Here is a 17,054-nt window from a genome sequence, read left to right as displayed (position 1 = left end):
ATACTAGTCTCACCTAATTCTACTGCATGAGTCCCTGGCACATGGTTAAGTGTTCAATAAGTGATCATGGAGAACCAACCACCTCTGTGTGCCATCATGTTTTCCCACTGTGTCAACTTCCCAGCCCTATAAAATCCTGGCCTCCCAAGTCTACTAATGACAGATGGCCTGAAGCACAGTTTCACAGTTGTTATCCCACCACCCAAAGTAGCACAAGTAAGGTCTCAGCTCTCCCAGCGCTCCCAGTACTAGTGCTATAAGCAGGCCCTGGACAGCCTGATGTATGCTACTGGTTATTTCTTGTCTACCCAATGCAGATTGGGGGAATGGGGTGGGGAAGGGTGGTACAAATAAGTTAGTTGAGGGGGTGACCCTGCCTTCAGAGTGCCTTCCTCTGATCATCACTGGCCTTGGGCATCTGATTTGAATAATAAAGGCTAGCCCTCAAATAGCTGTAGAGTCTAGGCAGAGTAGCATCAGTGGCCCCAATTCACCTGCTACTGTGATGATACATACCAGGGTCCCTCCAAATTAATTTTTCTTAAATGAGAGGACCCAGTAAAAAAAGTGCTTAGCCCCAGGCCTGGTTCTTCTTCCCTGCCCCCTCATTCCCGCCCTAAGTGTGAGGGCTTTACACCTGCGCTTCCTGGCAAGGATAGCCACACCTCACTGAAACGAGCATTCTGAGGAGCTGAGCAGGTTAGAAGTCAAGATTACCCCCTGGAAAGTGCCGTCCCCCTCCTTTACCTTACTCCCCACACCAGGTCCCGCAGTGCTGCTCCCACCTCTCCCACACCCACTTCCTTCCAGCCTAATTCCCTAGCCAGAATTTGTTCTTTCTGGCCCTCTGAACACCTGGATGCCTTTGCCTTGTCCAGACCCACCTTCTCCCGTGCCACAGGCAGCAACCCTTTGTTGTTGCCCCAACCAAGGCTGCATGGAGCCTGAGAGGCAGAAAGAGGGGTGCAGTGCTTCCAGGCTGAGCTCAAACCTGTAGGGAAAATCGTATGGGCCTCCCAGTCAGGATGGCAGATTGCTGTGTCTCCCCCACCTACCTCTCCACTGACCCACACACCACCGCATGCCTTTCCACGTGCTCACCCTGTCCTCTGACCTAGCCCAAAGCCTCCTTTCCACTATCCTCACAGCCAGCTCTGCTCACACCTCACTTCTCTCACACCCACACCCTGACACACAATGCCCCCAGGTCTCCCATTTTGGCTCTCCAAGCACCCCCCAACCAAAGCAGCCCACCAGCCCTGTAAGGGAGAGGTGTGGGTAGAGGGACCCTGCATGAACTAAATATACACATGTATCTACCTCCAGTCTCATCCCACCTCTGAGATTCTTTTAAAGACAGATTTCTGTGTCCTCCCCATCTAAGAACGGGCTGGTCCAAGCCTCTGGTTTTAGAGATATGAAATGAGGGAGAGGTGACAACCCAGGAGCCAGGTGACATCAGAGGGTGAAAACATGGGCCTCCATGTCCAGTGCTGTCTACTATGCCATGTGACTCCCGACTAGTTTGAGGCTCAAACAGCCATAACTACTTGGTTTTTGTTTGTTTGAGACAGTCTCACTCTGTTGCCCAGACTAGAGTGCTGTAGCATCATAGCTCACAGCAACCTCAAACTCCTGGGCTCATCCCTGACTCAGCTTCCCAAGTAGCTGGGACAACAGGCGCTCACCACAATGCCAGACTAGTTTTTCCATTTGTAGAAAAGTAGAGACGGGGTCTCCCTTTGCTCAGGCTGTCTTGAACACTTGAACTTCAGCAGTCCACTCACCTCAGCCTCCCAGAGTACAAGGATTATAGGCATGAGCCACTGCACCTGGCCTCCAAACTACTTGTTGAATCCACTGGTTGCACAACCTGTGTTAAGCACTGTGAGGAAACACTTAGAGGCAGAGGAGCGCCCCCCCTCAGGAGCTACCAGTCCACTGGGGCTAACACTAATGGAGTCCAGGTTGGAAGGCCTGTGAGCAAACAGTTGGCAGAATGGCTATCCTGCATGTCCAAGTGGGAGGGAACTAACAGGACACAGCATGTGCCAATGGCAGCAAGGACAGTAATAATAATCCCTGCCAGCATTGACATCCTACAGCATTTACACGTGCCAGGCTTTGTCCTTAGCATTATGTTAATTATTTTAATCCCTACAACATCCTACAGAGCAGACAGTTACCTCACTTTACAGATGAGAAAACTGAGGCACTGAGAGGTGAAGGAACTTGCTGAAGCTCACACATCTAATAAGGAGTGGGACTGAAACACACCCCAGCATTCTGCCCTAGATTCCATGTTCTTCCTGCTCTGTTATACCTTCCCTTACAGTGTGAGGGACCAGCCTCTGTCCCTGGTCTCTCCATAGGGAGGAGGTATAATCACAGGCCTTAGAGTTGTGTTCCCGCTTCCCCAATTTCTGGCTCTGTGCCTTGAGGCAAGTTACTTTTTGATGGGCCACCTCACCTGAAAATACCAACCCTGCTCACCTCACACAATTTATTGTGAGGACTAAATGAGACCACACATGAAGTCACTTGAGCATACAAGTACTTTCATGAAAAGTACACAATAAATGGGGGTGGGGGTAGAGAAGAAACTTCCCTTTTCTTAAATTCTTTAAAGATCTCTCAGCCATTTTTGCTTTCCTATCATTTCCTCAATAAAGCTCAGCGTTCAAGGATACTAAGAAAGTCTACACTTCCCAGCAAAGGGGTCTGCTTATCTGAGGAATCACAAATTAGGCAGAAGTCCTCTCCACCATTGAGCAATACAGGGAGGGGCAGCAGTGATGTAATGAATCCCAGGACATGAAGCCTAATCCTGGGAGACAGGAAAAGAACTATTAGATAGGTCTAGAAAAGAGGTTTCGCTGTATGGAGAGATGCTTTTCTTTCCAAATTACTCTGTAACCACATGTGCAAAAGAACAGGAACAAACTTAAAACTTCTTCAGATTTGAAGCATATCTGAGGGGTGCTGCCAAGGGCTGAGGGATCCTACCCCAAACCCCACAGAGAGGTAGGAAGCTGTACCCTGGGAAGAGGCCAAGTCCTGCTTCGTTATGCTGTAGAAAGAGGCTGAACTCTCCTAAAGTTAATAAAAACGAGACAGAGTCAGTAAAGGATGGGTCACAGAGCCTTGTGGCTACAAAGCGATAACTGACTGTTGGAAGCACAAAGGTGACATGTTTAGTCAGTCGCACTGTGAAGCAGATGTCACAAAAACACGTGGGTCAGACACCTCCACTCTGGGGACAGGGAGGGAAAAATATTTAGGGAAGTGGTTGGGGGTCAGGCAGGGCTGGGGAGTGCTAATAATAACACTTCTCTGGACTCAAAATGCCAGTCCCCTGGTTGCCCCCATTTCTGACCAATGCTTAGACTTGGAAGCGGGCGGCATGGCTGAGGGCAGGGAGGTTTTGAAGAGAGTCTCCGAGGAACCCAGCCGCTGGGTGAGCGGGTGAGACTTGAGCAGGTTATCTGGGGCCCTTCGCTCCGCCCGGTGCAGAGCGCGGAGGGGTCCCTCCCAGAAGAGGGGCCCTGCGGTAGAGCTGGGGTGCTGCTCTGGGTAACCTGGCTGGGTGTGGATGCGGGCGGGTGGGGTGGGCTCACCGCGGAAGCTTGCGAGGGCTCCCCGGGGCAGGGCTGCGTCACCGGAGCCCCCGAGCTGCAGCTCCGGGCACTGGACCCCACAACGCGCTGCAGCATCCGGGACAACAGCCGCGCCGCCATGAAGCCTGCGCGCAGGGGCGAGCCTCCGAGGGTAGCTGTGTCTTCAGGCGCTCACTAGCCCGGTGTTCTCCCGGGTCAACTCGGCAGGGGCAGGGGGCGGGACGAAGGCGGGGCCCGCGCAGCCAATCGGCGAGGGCGCCGCGCGGCCCTCTGGGAGCTGTAGTCCACTCCCTCTGCCCCTTTCCTGGGCTCAGTTAAGTGATCCAGGGCAGAAGGGTAAACTCGGGGACCTGGCCAGGTCTCTTCCTCCGGGTGTCTCTGGCTACTCCGGTCTCCTATTTAGGTCGTGGTGTTCCTAATAGCTCAGCAGGCAGGGCAGGACTAGGGTCAAGTGAAGGAGACGCTGCCTTGGGTGCAGAATTTAAGGGGAGGGGACGAAGAAAACTTGGTTAACAAGGTATTTTAATGCAGTATTTCAAGAAAAATCAAAATCAGTATTAAAAATTTACGAAATGTCAACATTTTAAATAAAAATAAGATCAATCCTGCACTTAAATGACTTAACTCACTCACTTCACCTTATTCAGACCTTGATTGTGGGACAGTCAGTTCTATCTTTCAAGGTGCTTGGTCCAGTTGTGACCCAAAAACACATTGACAGTTTTGATCTCTCCATTCGAAAAAAAGAGTAAATAGGAAGAAGTCACAGAATAAGTGGATATCCTTTTTTGAGTGCTTCCTACACACCGAGCACCATACTAAGCATCATTTAATACAATAATCCCCAAATGAATAGAATGTCCATTTTGCAACTGAGAAAATTGAGGGGTAGAGAGGCCAGGTAATTTTCCCAAGGTCACACAGCTCATAGATGACAAAACTGGGTTACAAACCCAGAATAATATGATTCCTGCAATTATATAGTGAAGATCCAATATGTGTTGGGAATGGTGGGATGTGCCTCTTTCTCTCTATTGAAAAGTGAGAGCTGTCATCCTCTGAGATTGTGGATGGTAACACACACTTGTAAAAAGGAAACAAAAATCTCAACACCGTCCCCCAATTCTTTTTATTTATTTATTTTTTTATTAAATCATAGCTGTGTACATTGATATGATCATGGGGCATCATTCACTAGCTTCATAGACCATGGGAAGGTAAAGGCCTCAGGCACCTGTGAAGAACTGGCCTCACATATCATTCATTTAGGAAATTCCTCACTGGCTGCTTATAAGCATGGACACCCAGATTTTAACTTAGGTTTGCAGACTATGTCTAAAGTCTCTTAGATTCCACACTAATAATGAATTGCACATTTATCTTTACAAGCAGCAGAACAGAAACAAGACAGGATCAAACATTCCTTTTACCTACCCAGGGACAACTATATATAATTGATGCTACCCTCACTTCTTTTATTCTTTAGAACATTTGCCTTATCTTATGCAAAATGTAGGTTTTCCTCAGGAGTATGTAACCATCTATTTCACTATCCTCAACCCTGGCCTCCCCACCCCCACCCCGTATGCTTTTAAATGCTGAAACTTCCAAATTCCCCTTTCGAAAAACAGGCACAGTTTTGCCTGTGACTCATGTTTTTCCTGGGTATGTCCTCAACTTTGGCTTAATAAACCTCCATTGATTAAGATTTTTTTGCCTCTGTCACATATTTTCAGTAAGCACACTCATAATGAACTTATGCACTAACAATCTTTATGCTCAAATCAGCCTGTCCTCTTTATTTAAAACCCTATCACTGTGAAATTGCAAGAATCAAACCCTGACCAGTACAGACTAGCTGCCAAGTGCATTTTAAGAAGTGAGGATATAGCTTCTGGTTTTGAATGACAGACTAGTTGGGAAGGAAAGAATAACTGACTTTTACAAATTCAGCAACAGTATCCAAAGAGCTGAGAGGATTTTAAGTCTTAGCCTCAAGGTTGAGTTTCTCATGATGTTTCTCAAAGTTCAGACAATACATCGTGGGGGATGAGGGTGTGTCTGGGTACCTTTGAAACTGGTGGGATGGGACATATGGAAGTCTATTGCACAGGCCCTGAAGACCTACTGAGGACTGTTTAAGCTCTGTTCAAGTTTAGGTGTATGTCTGGATTTATCAAAGGAACTAGGTGTGGAGATGGGAAAGACAAAAACCATGTGTGTGCCCGTGTGTGTGTGTTTGCAGGGCGGGATGTGAGGATACCTGAAGAGCCTTTCTGGAGAGGACACAATCTCAGGGAAGAAGCCATCTGACATAATAGACTTAAATCCAAAATGCCACCAGTTGCATGGAGCCCTTTTCGATTCTTTATACAAATTGTATGTGGTTTTTCTTTTGCTTGGGCCTTATTGTCACTTTTTATGTGGATCTCTGGGCTGAGCAAGATCTTAAAGTTTAGTCCATTTTGTTGAAAGCTGAAATCCTGTGTGTCCTGAGTCCTGGCTCTCAGGAGACTGGATTGGTTCTTGGAGGCAATGAATTAGTTCCTAGGAGAGAGGGTTGTTGTAAAGTCAAGACACCCTGGAGTTTGGCCCTCTTGGCACACACTTGCTTCCCCTTTGACTTTCTCCACCATGTTTTGACACAGCATGAGACCCCTCACCAGAGGCTAAGCAGATGCCAGCACCCTGCTACTTGTACAGGCTGCAGAACCATGAGCTAAATGTCCTCTTCTTTAAAATTATCCAGTCTCAGGTATTCCTTGCACATCAACACAAAATGAACTGAGACTAGATGTAGCAGTTAGGTTGGGATATATTGTACTGCTATAACAACTCTTCCCAACATCTCAATGGCTAAAAATCATGCATGTTTATTTTCCCCTGTGTGCTACGTGCCCAGCAAGGGTTAGGCGGGAACTCTGCTTCCCATCAGTGGCATCCTCACTCTGGGGGCCAGGCTGATGGGGCAGCTAATACCCATATAGAGCACTGGGGATGCCGGTAGGGAAAAGAATGTGACAAAGAGCAAACTGGTTCATAGACCTTCCTTCTGAAGTGCCACACATCACTGTTTGGAGCAAGTCATGTGACAGTATCAAACTTCAAAGGGAGGAGATGCTTGGTCTTCCTGCAGAAAGGGGAAGCAGACATTGGTGGACAGGAACATAATCTTACCATAGGAACACAATTCTACGTACTTTCTAAAGTGTCATCCAGCTTTTCCCTTCTGGACAATTCTTTGATGTATTTATTTATTTTGTTCCCATTGCACACTGAAATCAGCCATGGAGGCCTTATGTGGCTGTGTATGTAGACATAGTCCCAGAGCCAGGAATGCTGACTCCAGTATGCTCTGTTCAGAGTGTGCCATCAGCAAAATAAAGAAGAAGAGAGTTGGTAAGACCACATTCGTGCAGCTGTTCTAAAAGTGTGGATTTCTGAGGTCAACAATATTTTCATAATAATGCTGAGACATTAATTGACTTTTCCACTGTCATGCACTTATGACTGCATAAAGGGGTTTTCCACCCACTGCACAATGTTTGATTTTACCAGGGATTGAATGCAGAAGCAGAGATGGGATCCAGCTGCCTTCTACTAAGCCAGACATGAAAGAAATTTGCAAAAATCTAACATATGCCAATATTTTTTTTTTGCTTTGGAAAACAGTTATTTCCATAAAAGCATATGCTAAAATGTAATAGGTATTATGTCATATTAACATTGTTATTTTTAAATGAATGAAATATTTTTAAAATTTCTCAATTTCTTTCTTTCTCTTTATCATTATTATTATTATTTTTTGAGATACAGTCTTACTTTGTCACCCTTGGTAGAGTGCCACAGCAACCTCAAACTCTTGGGCTCAAGTGATCCTCTTGCCTTAGTTTTTATTTTTAGTAGCGATGAGGGATTTTACTCTTGCTCAGGCTGCTCTCGAACTCCTGAGCTCAAGTGATCCACTTACCTCAGCCTCCCATCGTGCTAGGATTATGGGCGTGAGCCACCGCACCTAACCTCATGTTTAATTTCTAATATCATAACTATAAATGAATTGATATAGTAAGTGGAGTAAGTAGATATTAAATATTTCAAGAGCTCTATTGTACAACATAGTGACTACAATTGACAACAATGTATTGGATTCCTGAAGATTGCTGAGAGTGGCTATTCAGTGTTCTTGCCACACACACAAGAATATGAGGCAATGCATATGTTAATTAGCCTGATTTCACAATGTTTGCCTAGCTCAAAATAACATGTTGTACATAATAAATGCATATAATTTTTGTCAATTCAAAGACATTTTTAAAATAGATGTTAAATAAAACACAAACAAAGAAGCACAAGCTTTGGGGGATCTTTAATATTTTGAGTATAAAGAGTTCCTGAGACAGAAAACTTGAGAATTGCTACCTTAATACATATTCCCTTGTCCTCTGGAGACCCAGAGGCATTCTAATAGTCATTTATAACTATTCTGTACTCACATCATCCTCTCCGAACTCTTGAAAATAGAACAAACTTGGTTCCCCTGGATTCCCAGAGTGGGCTACTAGTTTTGCCACAGAGATGATGCTTCAGGGTCCTTGCTAGGAAAACCAGGTTCAACAGGTGCCCTGCACTGGGCAGCAGCTCCACGCTTCACAATCTTGCTATGTAGTTGCTCTCTGCTAGCTTAGGTTCCTCATTGACTGGAAATCAAAAACTGATCTTCAGCTGCTATGAAAATTAAATCATATAATGCATAACAACCTCTGATTTTTTATGTTGTTGTCCAGGGGCCAGGGAGGACTTTACTCATGCTATTGAAACCATCCTTTTCCACTTGAAAGAAATTAAAGAGATTGGTTCCTTTAGATGCATTGTGCTTCCAGGAGATCTTTTATTAGCATTAGGTAACTCCCACGAGGGATTATTCTACTTATTTGCAGGTTCTTTATAAACTAGGCATACCTCAGCTCAAATTAGTTTAGCCAAGAGCAACAAAGGAAGATAGAGTAGGTATAATAAAGAGCTGGGATAAAAGAAGGTGGCACAGGGAGGGCCAAGAAGGATGGATGGGTCCCAACTATCAGGGAAGAGAGGAGGGGCTGGGGCACTCAGAACCTTCTGAGATCTTCCCAGATCTCTTGCAGGCCAACCCTTCATCTCTACCATGAAATCATCCTGAGCTATTTTGTGGAACTGATCTTCTGAGTGTCTGATGGTTTTGAATAGGTCATAAACTCCTAAATATTCTTCTCTTCAAAAAGCCAAGCCTAGTTTCCCTCCCCGTAAATGTGGGGTGAACTTAGAACTCTAGCAAAGACAACGGAGCAGAAGTGATAGACTTAGACTTCTGTTAGACTTCTGAGTAGCCACCGAAAGACACTGGGCTTCCTCTTGCTCTCTCTCACCTGAGTCCCTCATTCTGGGAGAAGCCAGTTGCCGTGTTGGGGACTGCTCTTTGGAGAGGCCCACATGACAAGGACTAAAACGTCCTGCCAATAGCCAGTGAGGACCTAAAGCCTCTGGCCAACAGCCACGTGTGTAAACCATTTTGGATGTGGATCTTGCCACCTCTGTGCTTGACATGACTGCAGCCCCTGACATCTCGACTGAAATCTCATGAGAGACCCTCAGCTAGAACCACCTGCAAAGCTACTCCCAGATTCCTGACCCTCAGAAGTTGTGTGAAATAATGAAAATTTGCTGTTTTTCAGCTGTAACATTTTGGGGTAACTTGTTACACAGCAATAGAAAATTTAAATATTGTGTATGAATTCCTACTGTGAGTTTCTATTTCTTTCTTTCTGATTGTATGAATTTTAATTGTTCAGTTAACGTGTTTCTAGGTTGTAATTTGTAGTAAAGCACTTCAATGCTTTTGCACTTAAATTTACAACACTGTTGGTGTGTGACTGTTTTACTCCTTCAGTAAAAGAAAAAAAGAGAAGAAAAGAAAAAAAAATAGTGCCTGTCTCCGTTACAGGAAAGGGACGTCCTTTGCTATCTGTACTGGAATTGTGTTTGTTCTCCACTTCCCTCATTCTTTACCTGTCTTTTCCTCCTGCTCTCTGCCCCAAGAAGTTGATTCCAAGGATCTCTGTGGCTTTAGACTTCTGTTTAAATTCTGTCAGGGGAAGGCCGTGGTCGAGGAGCAGAAGACAGTAAAGAAAAGAGAGAGAGACCTAGACATTGACGTCCCTGCTTCCCTTCCCACCAGGCCTAGGAAGGCAAGAGACGATGTTACGTGTGATTTTACTCTACTCTTCCAGCTGAGTTGGAGTCCATTGTATGAAGGCCCATGCATTTAGAAGAAAAGGAACTCATATTTGGTTCTACCTTTGAACTAGAAAATAGACTTTAATTCTCCCAAGACAATCAAATCCACTGACTCAGATCTGACTCCTCTACAAACAAGATCAAGTTGTATTATTTGGATTATGCAGTTGCTGTTTGTTAAATTGAGTTGGGGTAATTATCAGGGTGGAGATACGTAACAAGAAATATCAAAGGCTGACATTTCTGGAAATACCTTAGAAGCCTTTCTGCTCATATGTGAATTGGCCAGGCTGAGAACACTGTGTGACCTGTTCCCCTCCTGGGGCAGCCAGGGAAGGGCCAGTCTCTGCAAAGAAGGCAGGTGAGGAGGTGGCTGCAGGGAGTTCTTACTGCCAGTCTCACTTGCTGCAGATTCACTGCCTAACCTGGGGCCAATTACTTGACTTCTCCAGTTTCATCATATGTCAAAGGGGAAGATGCCCATACTTCACAGCATGGTTGTGAAAATCAATTAAGAAGGGGGAGAGGGAGGGGAGGGAGGGGGAGGATGGGCGGAAGGAGGGTGATTGGTGGGATTACACCTGCGGTGCATCTTACAAGGGTACATGTGAAACTTAGTAAATGTAGAATATAAATGTCTTAACACAATAACTAAGAAAATGCCAGGAAGGCTATGTTAACCAGTGTGATGAGAATGTGTCAAACGGTCTATAAAACCAGTGTATGGTGCCCCATGATTGCATTAATGTACACAGCTATGATTTAATAATAATAAGTTATTAATAATAAATTATATAAATAATATATAATTATATAAATAATAATATAATTATTAATAATAAATAAATAAATAAACAAGGAAAAAAAGAAGGATGTTACTACATTATGAAAATATGAGACGTAAAGACATTAACTCGCTGGCCCAAGGACACAGAACTAATAAGTGGTGAAGCTGAGATTCGAACGCAGAGAGTCCAGCTCCAGAATCCATGATCTAAAGTACTATCCTCTGTTGGTGTCCTTGACCCTGCCCACACCCTGCAAATCCTCCTTTCAGCAAATTCTCTTGTAGTATCTCTTCCCTCTCTTAGCTCTTTCCTGCTGCGATTCTCTACTGAATCGTCTTTTACGATCTCATATTGTATTCAAAAGGGATAGAGATGCTTCAAAAACTAAGTTTGAGTTTAAAAGTACATTACACATATATTTTTAAATTTATATTTATTATTTATTTTATTTATTTTTGAGACAGAGTCTCATCTCTCACCCTGGGTATCGTAACTCACAGCAACCTCAAACTTGGGCTCAAGAGATCTTCTTGCTTCAGTCTCCTGAGTAGGTGAGAATACAGGTGCCAGCCACAATACCTGGCTAATTTTTCTATTTTAATAGGAACGTTTTATTTTGTATCAAAGCCACATTTGAAGTAAAGACATTCTATTAATTATAAATGACAAGCATACCTTTTCCTATCCCTTTTTCTAAAGAGTGTTATGGAGCTGAAGTGAATCAGAACTACAAGGCCAAAACATCTCTCATATCTGAAGCCTGAGGGGCCAGATAGATTTTGGAATCTAGAAATGTTTGGGAGTTTTGAAAGTCGTATACTGTATATTATACATAGTATGAATATGCAGAAGCTTATGAATATAGTACAAGAGACGGGGCCTGGGAAGCCCCCAGTAACCAAACATAATTTTTCTACAAAAAACCATATTCCTATAGAGTGGGATAGATAGTGGTTACAAGTAGTTTATGTCAGTAGGTCATGTTTTGCTGACAAGCTAAAATATGGAAAAGGTTTTCATTTTCAGAAGTAGTTGGGCTATGGAATTACACATAAAGGATTATAGACTTGAGATAATACAGAATTGGGCCAAGGGTAATCCAGATAAACTTTGTCTCCTCAGTGAGAAAAATACACACTTTCCTTTTCCAGTTACGGCTCCAGGGAAGAGGAGCACAACTCGGCTTCCTCCTCAAGTCAAGACCAGAGGGCGTCTTCTACCCACTTGAGGTTTGGTCGACTGAGGCAGACCCTGTGCTACGAAAACTTCAATCCTAAGAAAGAAATCAGATGCTGGGTATGGTGACTCTCACTTGTAATCTCAGCACTTTGTGAGGCTGAGACAGGAGGATCTCTTGAAACCAGGAGTTCAAGACCAGTCTGGACAACATAGCAAAACTCTGTTTCTGCAAAAATTAAAAGAAAGTAGGTGGGTGTGGTGGCATGTGCCTATAGTCCCAGCTACTTGGGAAGCTTAAGTGAGAGGAATGTTTGGGCCCAGCAGGTCAAGGTTGTAGTAAGCTATGATCATGATACTATTCTCCAGCCTGGATGACGGAGTGAGACCATGGAGATATCTTCTTTTCCCACCTCTAGGCCACCTCTCTATCTTTTCTGCCTTGCTCTGGTCTCAGAAGGCTGACCTGCAGGATGACCCTCATCCTCTGGCTTCTGATGGGTCTTGTCTAAGGATGGGGGTGGGGGGCTAACAAGAGACCAGAGGGAGAGAGAAGAGTATGTGAGGGACCAGGCCCTTGGCTCCTTCCCTGATAGCTTCTGTCAAGGTGATCCTCCCATATAATTCCTTCCCCTTCCCACAGTTCTCCTTTAGGCTAGGAGTGACACAGCCCTCCTCACCTCCTCAATTCCCTTCCACACACCATTGTTAGCTTCAGGATACCACACTTTCTGTGGGGATTTCCCTATACCCAGCCTATACTTCAATAAATGTCACTTTATGAAACTCTCCTAATTTGAGTATGCCCTCTCAGTCCTGAGAGGTTAATAGGTGAAAAAGCCAAGATCAATTCAAAAGTGATAACAGCTGTGCCTACCTATGCCTGTGAGTTAAATTTATTTAAGTATTATTTCTGAGTAGTAATTTAACATTTAATATGGAAATAGTATCATTTATAAAATTATTTATTCAATAATATTTTATAAAAAATCATTATAAACTCAACTTTCTGAGTGTGAATAGACTTATTCCCTTCACAACCTATTTGAAATCCTTTCTAGAACAAGGTCAGATGCAGGCATGGTATATAGTGAACCCTGGGGGTCGTTGCCACAACTGGAAGACATTGAGGAAACTGACCCTCGTTCGGCTAGAATGACCCCGAGTGCAGGCACGTAGCCCTTGTACTAGGTTATACTACCCCACAGAGCCTGGGGTGGTGTCCTATCTGTGCAGTGTCCCCAATAATCATATTGCACACTTGATCACCCCAAGAAAGGTAAGGCGTGCCTGGCCCATAGGAGAGGTCTCTAGCACATGTATAGGTTACACAGGTACAAAAAGCAGCCAGTCTGATGTGTGTAATGTGGGGCCTTAGAAGGGACCTTTCACAAGCTCTGAGAGGCCTCTTATTCCAGGTAAGGCTTTGCAGGCCAAGGAGCTTGAACCCTCCCAAGGTGAAAGGGGAGTATGGTGCAGTGGTTCTGAGCACAGGCTCTGGAGCCAGGATGGCCTGGGGTCAGATCCTGTCCCCAGCATTTACCAAATGTGTGACCTTAGCAAGTTATTACGTCCCTCTATGCCTCAATTTTTCACAGCTACAAAGGGACGTTGGTACCAACTTCCTCTAAGCAGATGAGCTGGGCTTAGGCTTGGAGCCATGTCTGGCATGTTATAATGTTCAGTAGTATTACCTACTGCTGTGCTCTGAGTGTTTGTTGTACCCCAAATTTCACATGTTGAAACTTCATCCTTAGTGATGAGGTGCTGAGAAATGATTGGCTCATGAGCCTACCCCCCAAGAGTGGCATTAACATTCTTAGAGGACAGGGAAGCCCTTTTGTTCTTCCATCGTGGGAGGGGGCAGCTGGTCACTGTATAAGAGGAACGGGTCCTCACCAGACACTGAATCTACCAGCACCTCGTTCCCCGACTTCTCGGCTTCAGAACTGTGAGCGATAAACTTCTATTGTTCACAAATTACCCAGCCAGGTATTTTTTTTACAACAGTCCAGTGAGTGAAGACCTCGCTGACCTTGCTGCTGCCCCCAGCTGCCGGCTGCTCTCTGTGTTCACTAGGTAAGTGCATCTGGGCTGGGCCATCCAACCACTCCTTCCCGCCTCTGACATCAGTCCGCCTGCTGTTCATCTTTTGGGCTTTCATCACATCCCTGTCAATCGCTGTCAGACCCCTTTGTGACATTCGTACAACACAGAGCCAGAACCTAGGAATGGCCAGGTGGCTGCCAGGGGAAAAGCCCTGCAGTCTCACCCCTGTGAGTTATAAAAGTGGACATTTCCCATGCAGGATGCAAGAACAGAAAGAATATTAAAAATAATACAGAGACTTCAAACGAGCCAATGGGAAGGGCAAAACTGCTCTCCACTTGTGAGGGGTCAAACAGCAGGGAGAGATGACAATGGATTTGCTCTTTGTTCAGTACACATTTTCCACACCCCCGTCTCATTCTGCTAATCAAAAATAATTTCCCAGAGCTATGGTTTGAGTTTCTTTTCAAAGGGAGGCAGAGTGCTTGAACAGCGAGGTGCGGACATTGAATGCCTAGGGTGAGGCTAGAGGAAGACACAAAGGCAACACCAGAGCGAAGGAGAGGCAGCTGCTCTGTGGGACAGGGAAGAGGAGCCGGAGGAGGGACTTCCACGGGAGGACTGAAGAGAGCTGGGAGCACGACCTCCAGTAGTGACATCTTTGGGTGTGACAGCGTGACAATAAGAAAAATGTTTACTCCAACTCTAACCACAGATGTTAGGCCTGGCATAATCTTCACCTCCACTAACACAGTTTACAACCACTTCCTCCTTTCCTGTTGCCTAGCATTTGAAACTTTCTAAGTATGTACGCTTCTTCCCCATGTGTTGTTATCCATGCAGCCCTTATTTTCAGACACAAGAAAGGCTCCTAGAAATGTGTGATGGGACTGGTGATCAGGCAAAGATAACAAAGGTGAGGTCTTGCAGAACAGACCCAAGATTGCAGGATCCAGTTGCTCTGCTGGATTGCTGCCTCCATGGGGAGGGATCATTCTTCCCAAGAATCTACCCCTAGGTCACTGGACCCTCCCATTTTTTGTCCCCTCAGCCCCAGAGTGTGTATACTCAGAAGGCACAGATGTGCTCTCACAATTCTGCCTCGATGGTATGAAGGAAGGAAGAGCTAACTGTGTTGCTGGAGCCTGTGTTTAGGGGACTCACAACTAACTCTTCCAAGCCTTAGGTCAGCTGAAAGTCCTGCCAGCCTCTTCCAGCACTCTCTGTTTCACTCTTTCCCCAGCCACGCCTTGTTTTTCTTTCACTTGACCTTTGGAGAAAGGGATGGGAGTGGGGAGGGTGGGAAGAGTCCTCCTTGCCTGCTGGTTTGTTTTTCTTCCATGCTCGCTTCAAGACTGCTGACACCATTCTGCAGACAGCTGTTTCCTGGTGTTTGGGGGTTTTCCTCCCAAATAAATCTGAGGTTCACTGCTCACTTCTCTGGCAAAATTCTTCCCCCAGCTCCTGGTGAATGGAAAATGATCAAGAAATATAAAGAAACAATGATGGTCCAGGTACATTCAGGAAAAGGAAGGTCAAGTCTTTGGGCTCTCTGTTCTAATATAGAGGGAATAAAGCTTAGGGGAGAGGAAAATGTAAGGCCTAACAAGGTGTTCACCATGTCCCTCCCCATGCCTCTGTCACAAAGGGTAAAGAGCAGAGCACTGCAATAACGTCTGTGTCTTCCTGCTCAGGCCCCTAATTCTGGCTCCCACTTCAGGAAGACAATGTGGGGCTGAGAAAACATTTTTATCTACTGTTCAGTCAGACCTCTCCAGCCTTTGGAAGTATTAATTTCATGTGGGCACACTGCATTCTTATCTACTCTATCATGCTAGAAGTCTCTGTCATGCCTGCCTTGGGTTACATTTCCAAAGGTCCCCTTCTCTAACCTTAGCCATGGCTTGGTAAAGGAAAGAAAGGTCCTGGGTGGGGCTAATGATCTTCCATACTCCCCGGACTCTGCAGAGTTCAAGGCAGCTGCAGTTGGCAGCTCCAGCACCATGAACTCTTCCCTCCCACACCCATAGGGTTTTCTCAGATACCATAAGAGCTTGCCTAGCAAGTGTGAGAGGATGAGCTTGGTGAGGAGGATGCCTCCAGAGGCAGCCCTCAACCAAGGGGGCGTGGGAGTCAATTAGCTCTAGCTTATGTACTACTAGTGACTATGACGTTCACTTGTAATAACAAGAACTTACAAAAGTTTTGAGATACACAAAAGTAAACAAACAAAATCTGAATGGACAGAAACAAATGAAACCCTCCCAACAATACTGATAAGCTGAGCAAGTTGAAACTTGCATGAGTGAATCAGAAAGAATGCTGTTGACTGTGTTTCTTGGAAATGAAATAATGGAGCATAACACAGTCTGTCTCAAAACTTTTGTAGTGACTTACATACATGGACCAGGGGCACAATTCTGAGGCTGGATCTGGTGGGCATGAGGACTATGCCTCAGTGGTACATAGCAGTCTTGCCCATGGGTACCCCCTCTTCCCCCTTTCTATCTCCTTTACCCTACTCTTCAATTGTGATTTTGGGGTTTGCTGCCATATAAATCAGATTATAAATCAGATGTACTTGTCCACAGTCTGCTTTTGGAGTAATCTAAACAAAGCTAGTTGTACAACTGTCTATGGTTTTTTTCTCCTCCTTTTCTGACCTTCTATTTACCCTCCTACCCACTGAAGGCTAGCTTCTGACCCTGACACTCTAAAATTCCCACTACCTTTCAATCCACTGATTTTTGTCCTATCATTCTTGATCCTTAGGTAGCAGTTGACCAATCATTTCCTCTTTGGAACATGCTCCTCTCTTAGCTTCCAGGATAGTCTTCTCTCCTAGTTTACCTCTTACTGCTGAACTTTTAGCCATTGAAAGGTGCCCCCTTTCCCACTTCTTCCTTAAGTGTCCCTTCCCCAAAACCTCAAAGAGCTCTCTTCTATTCTCACCACCCACACTTGTTGAGAGGTTGCATCAACCTCAGTGGCTTCAAGGATAACAAACACCAGTGATGCCCCAATTGACTTCTTCTGCCAAGATCTCTGTTTTGAGGTCCCCCTGTGGTTAATTGCCTACTGTGTAGAAACCCTTGACTGTTCCATGGATCCTCATCCAAGGCATGCCCTCCAGGTGAAGTCCTTGTGGGAGGAC

At 45.1% G+C, this 17,054-nt stretch overlaps 1 protein-coding gene across 4 annotated transcripts in view; it reads right to left on the bottom strand.

The window, feature by feature from the left end:
* Window positions 1-3,812, bottom strand: part of MOCS1 (molybdenum cofactor synthesis 1) — a 29,767-nt gene extending 25,955 nt beyond the window's left edge. For all 4 annotated transcript variants that reach the window (XM_053601179.1, XM_053601180.1, XM_053601181.1 and 1 more), the window contains exon 1: window positions 3,618-3,812. In XM_053601179.1, coding sequence (XP_053457154.1) covers window positions 3,618-3,737 — 120 coding nt within the window. In that variant the 5' untranslated portion in view covers window positions 3,738-3,812. The remainder of the gene's footprint in view (window positions 1-3,617) is intronic.
* Between the last annotated feature and the right edge of the window lie 13,242 nt (window positions 3,813-17,054).

The sequence above is a fragment of the Nycticebus coucang genome, chromosome 9, assembly GCF_027406575.1.
Source record: "Nycticebus coucang isolate mNycCou1 chromosome 9, mNycCou1.pri, whole genome shotgun sequence".
Lineage (NCBI taxonomy): Eukaryota > Metazoa > Chordata > Mammalia > Primates > Lorisidae > Nycticebus > Nycticebus coucang.
This window is presented reverse-complemented; position numbering and strand designations above follow the sequence as displayed.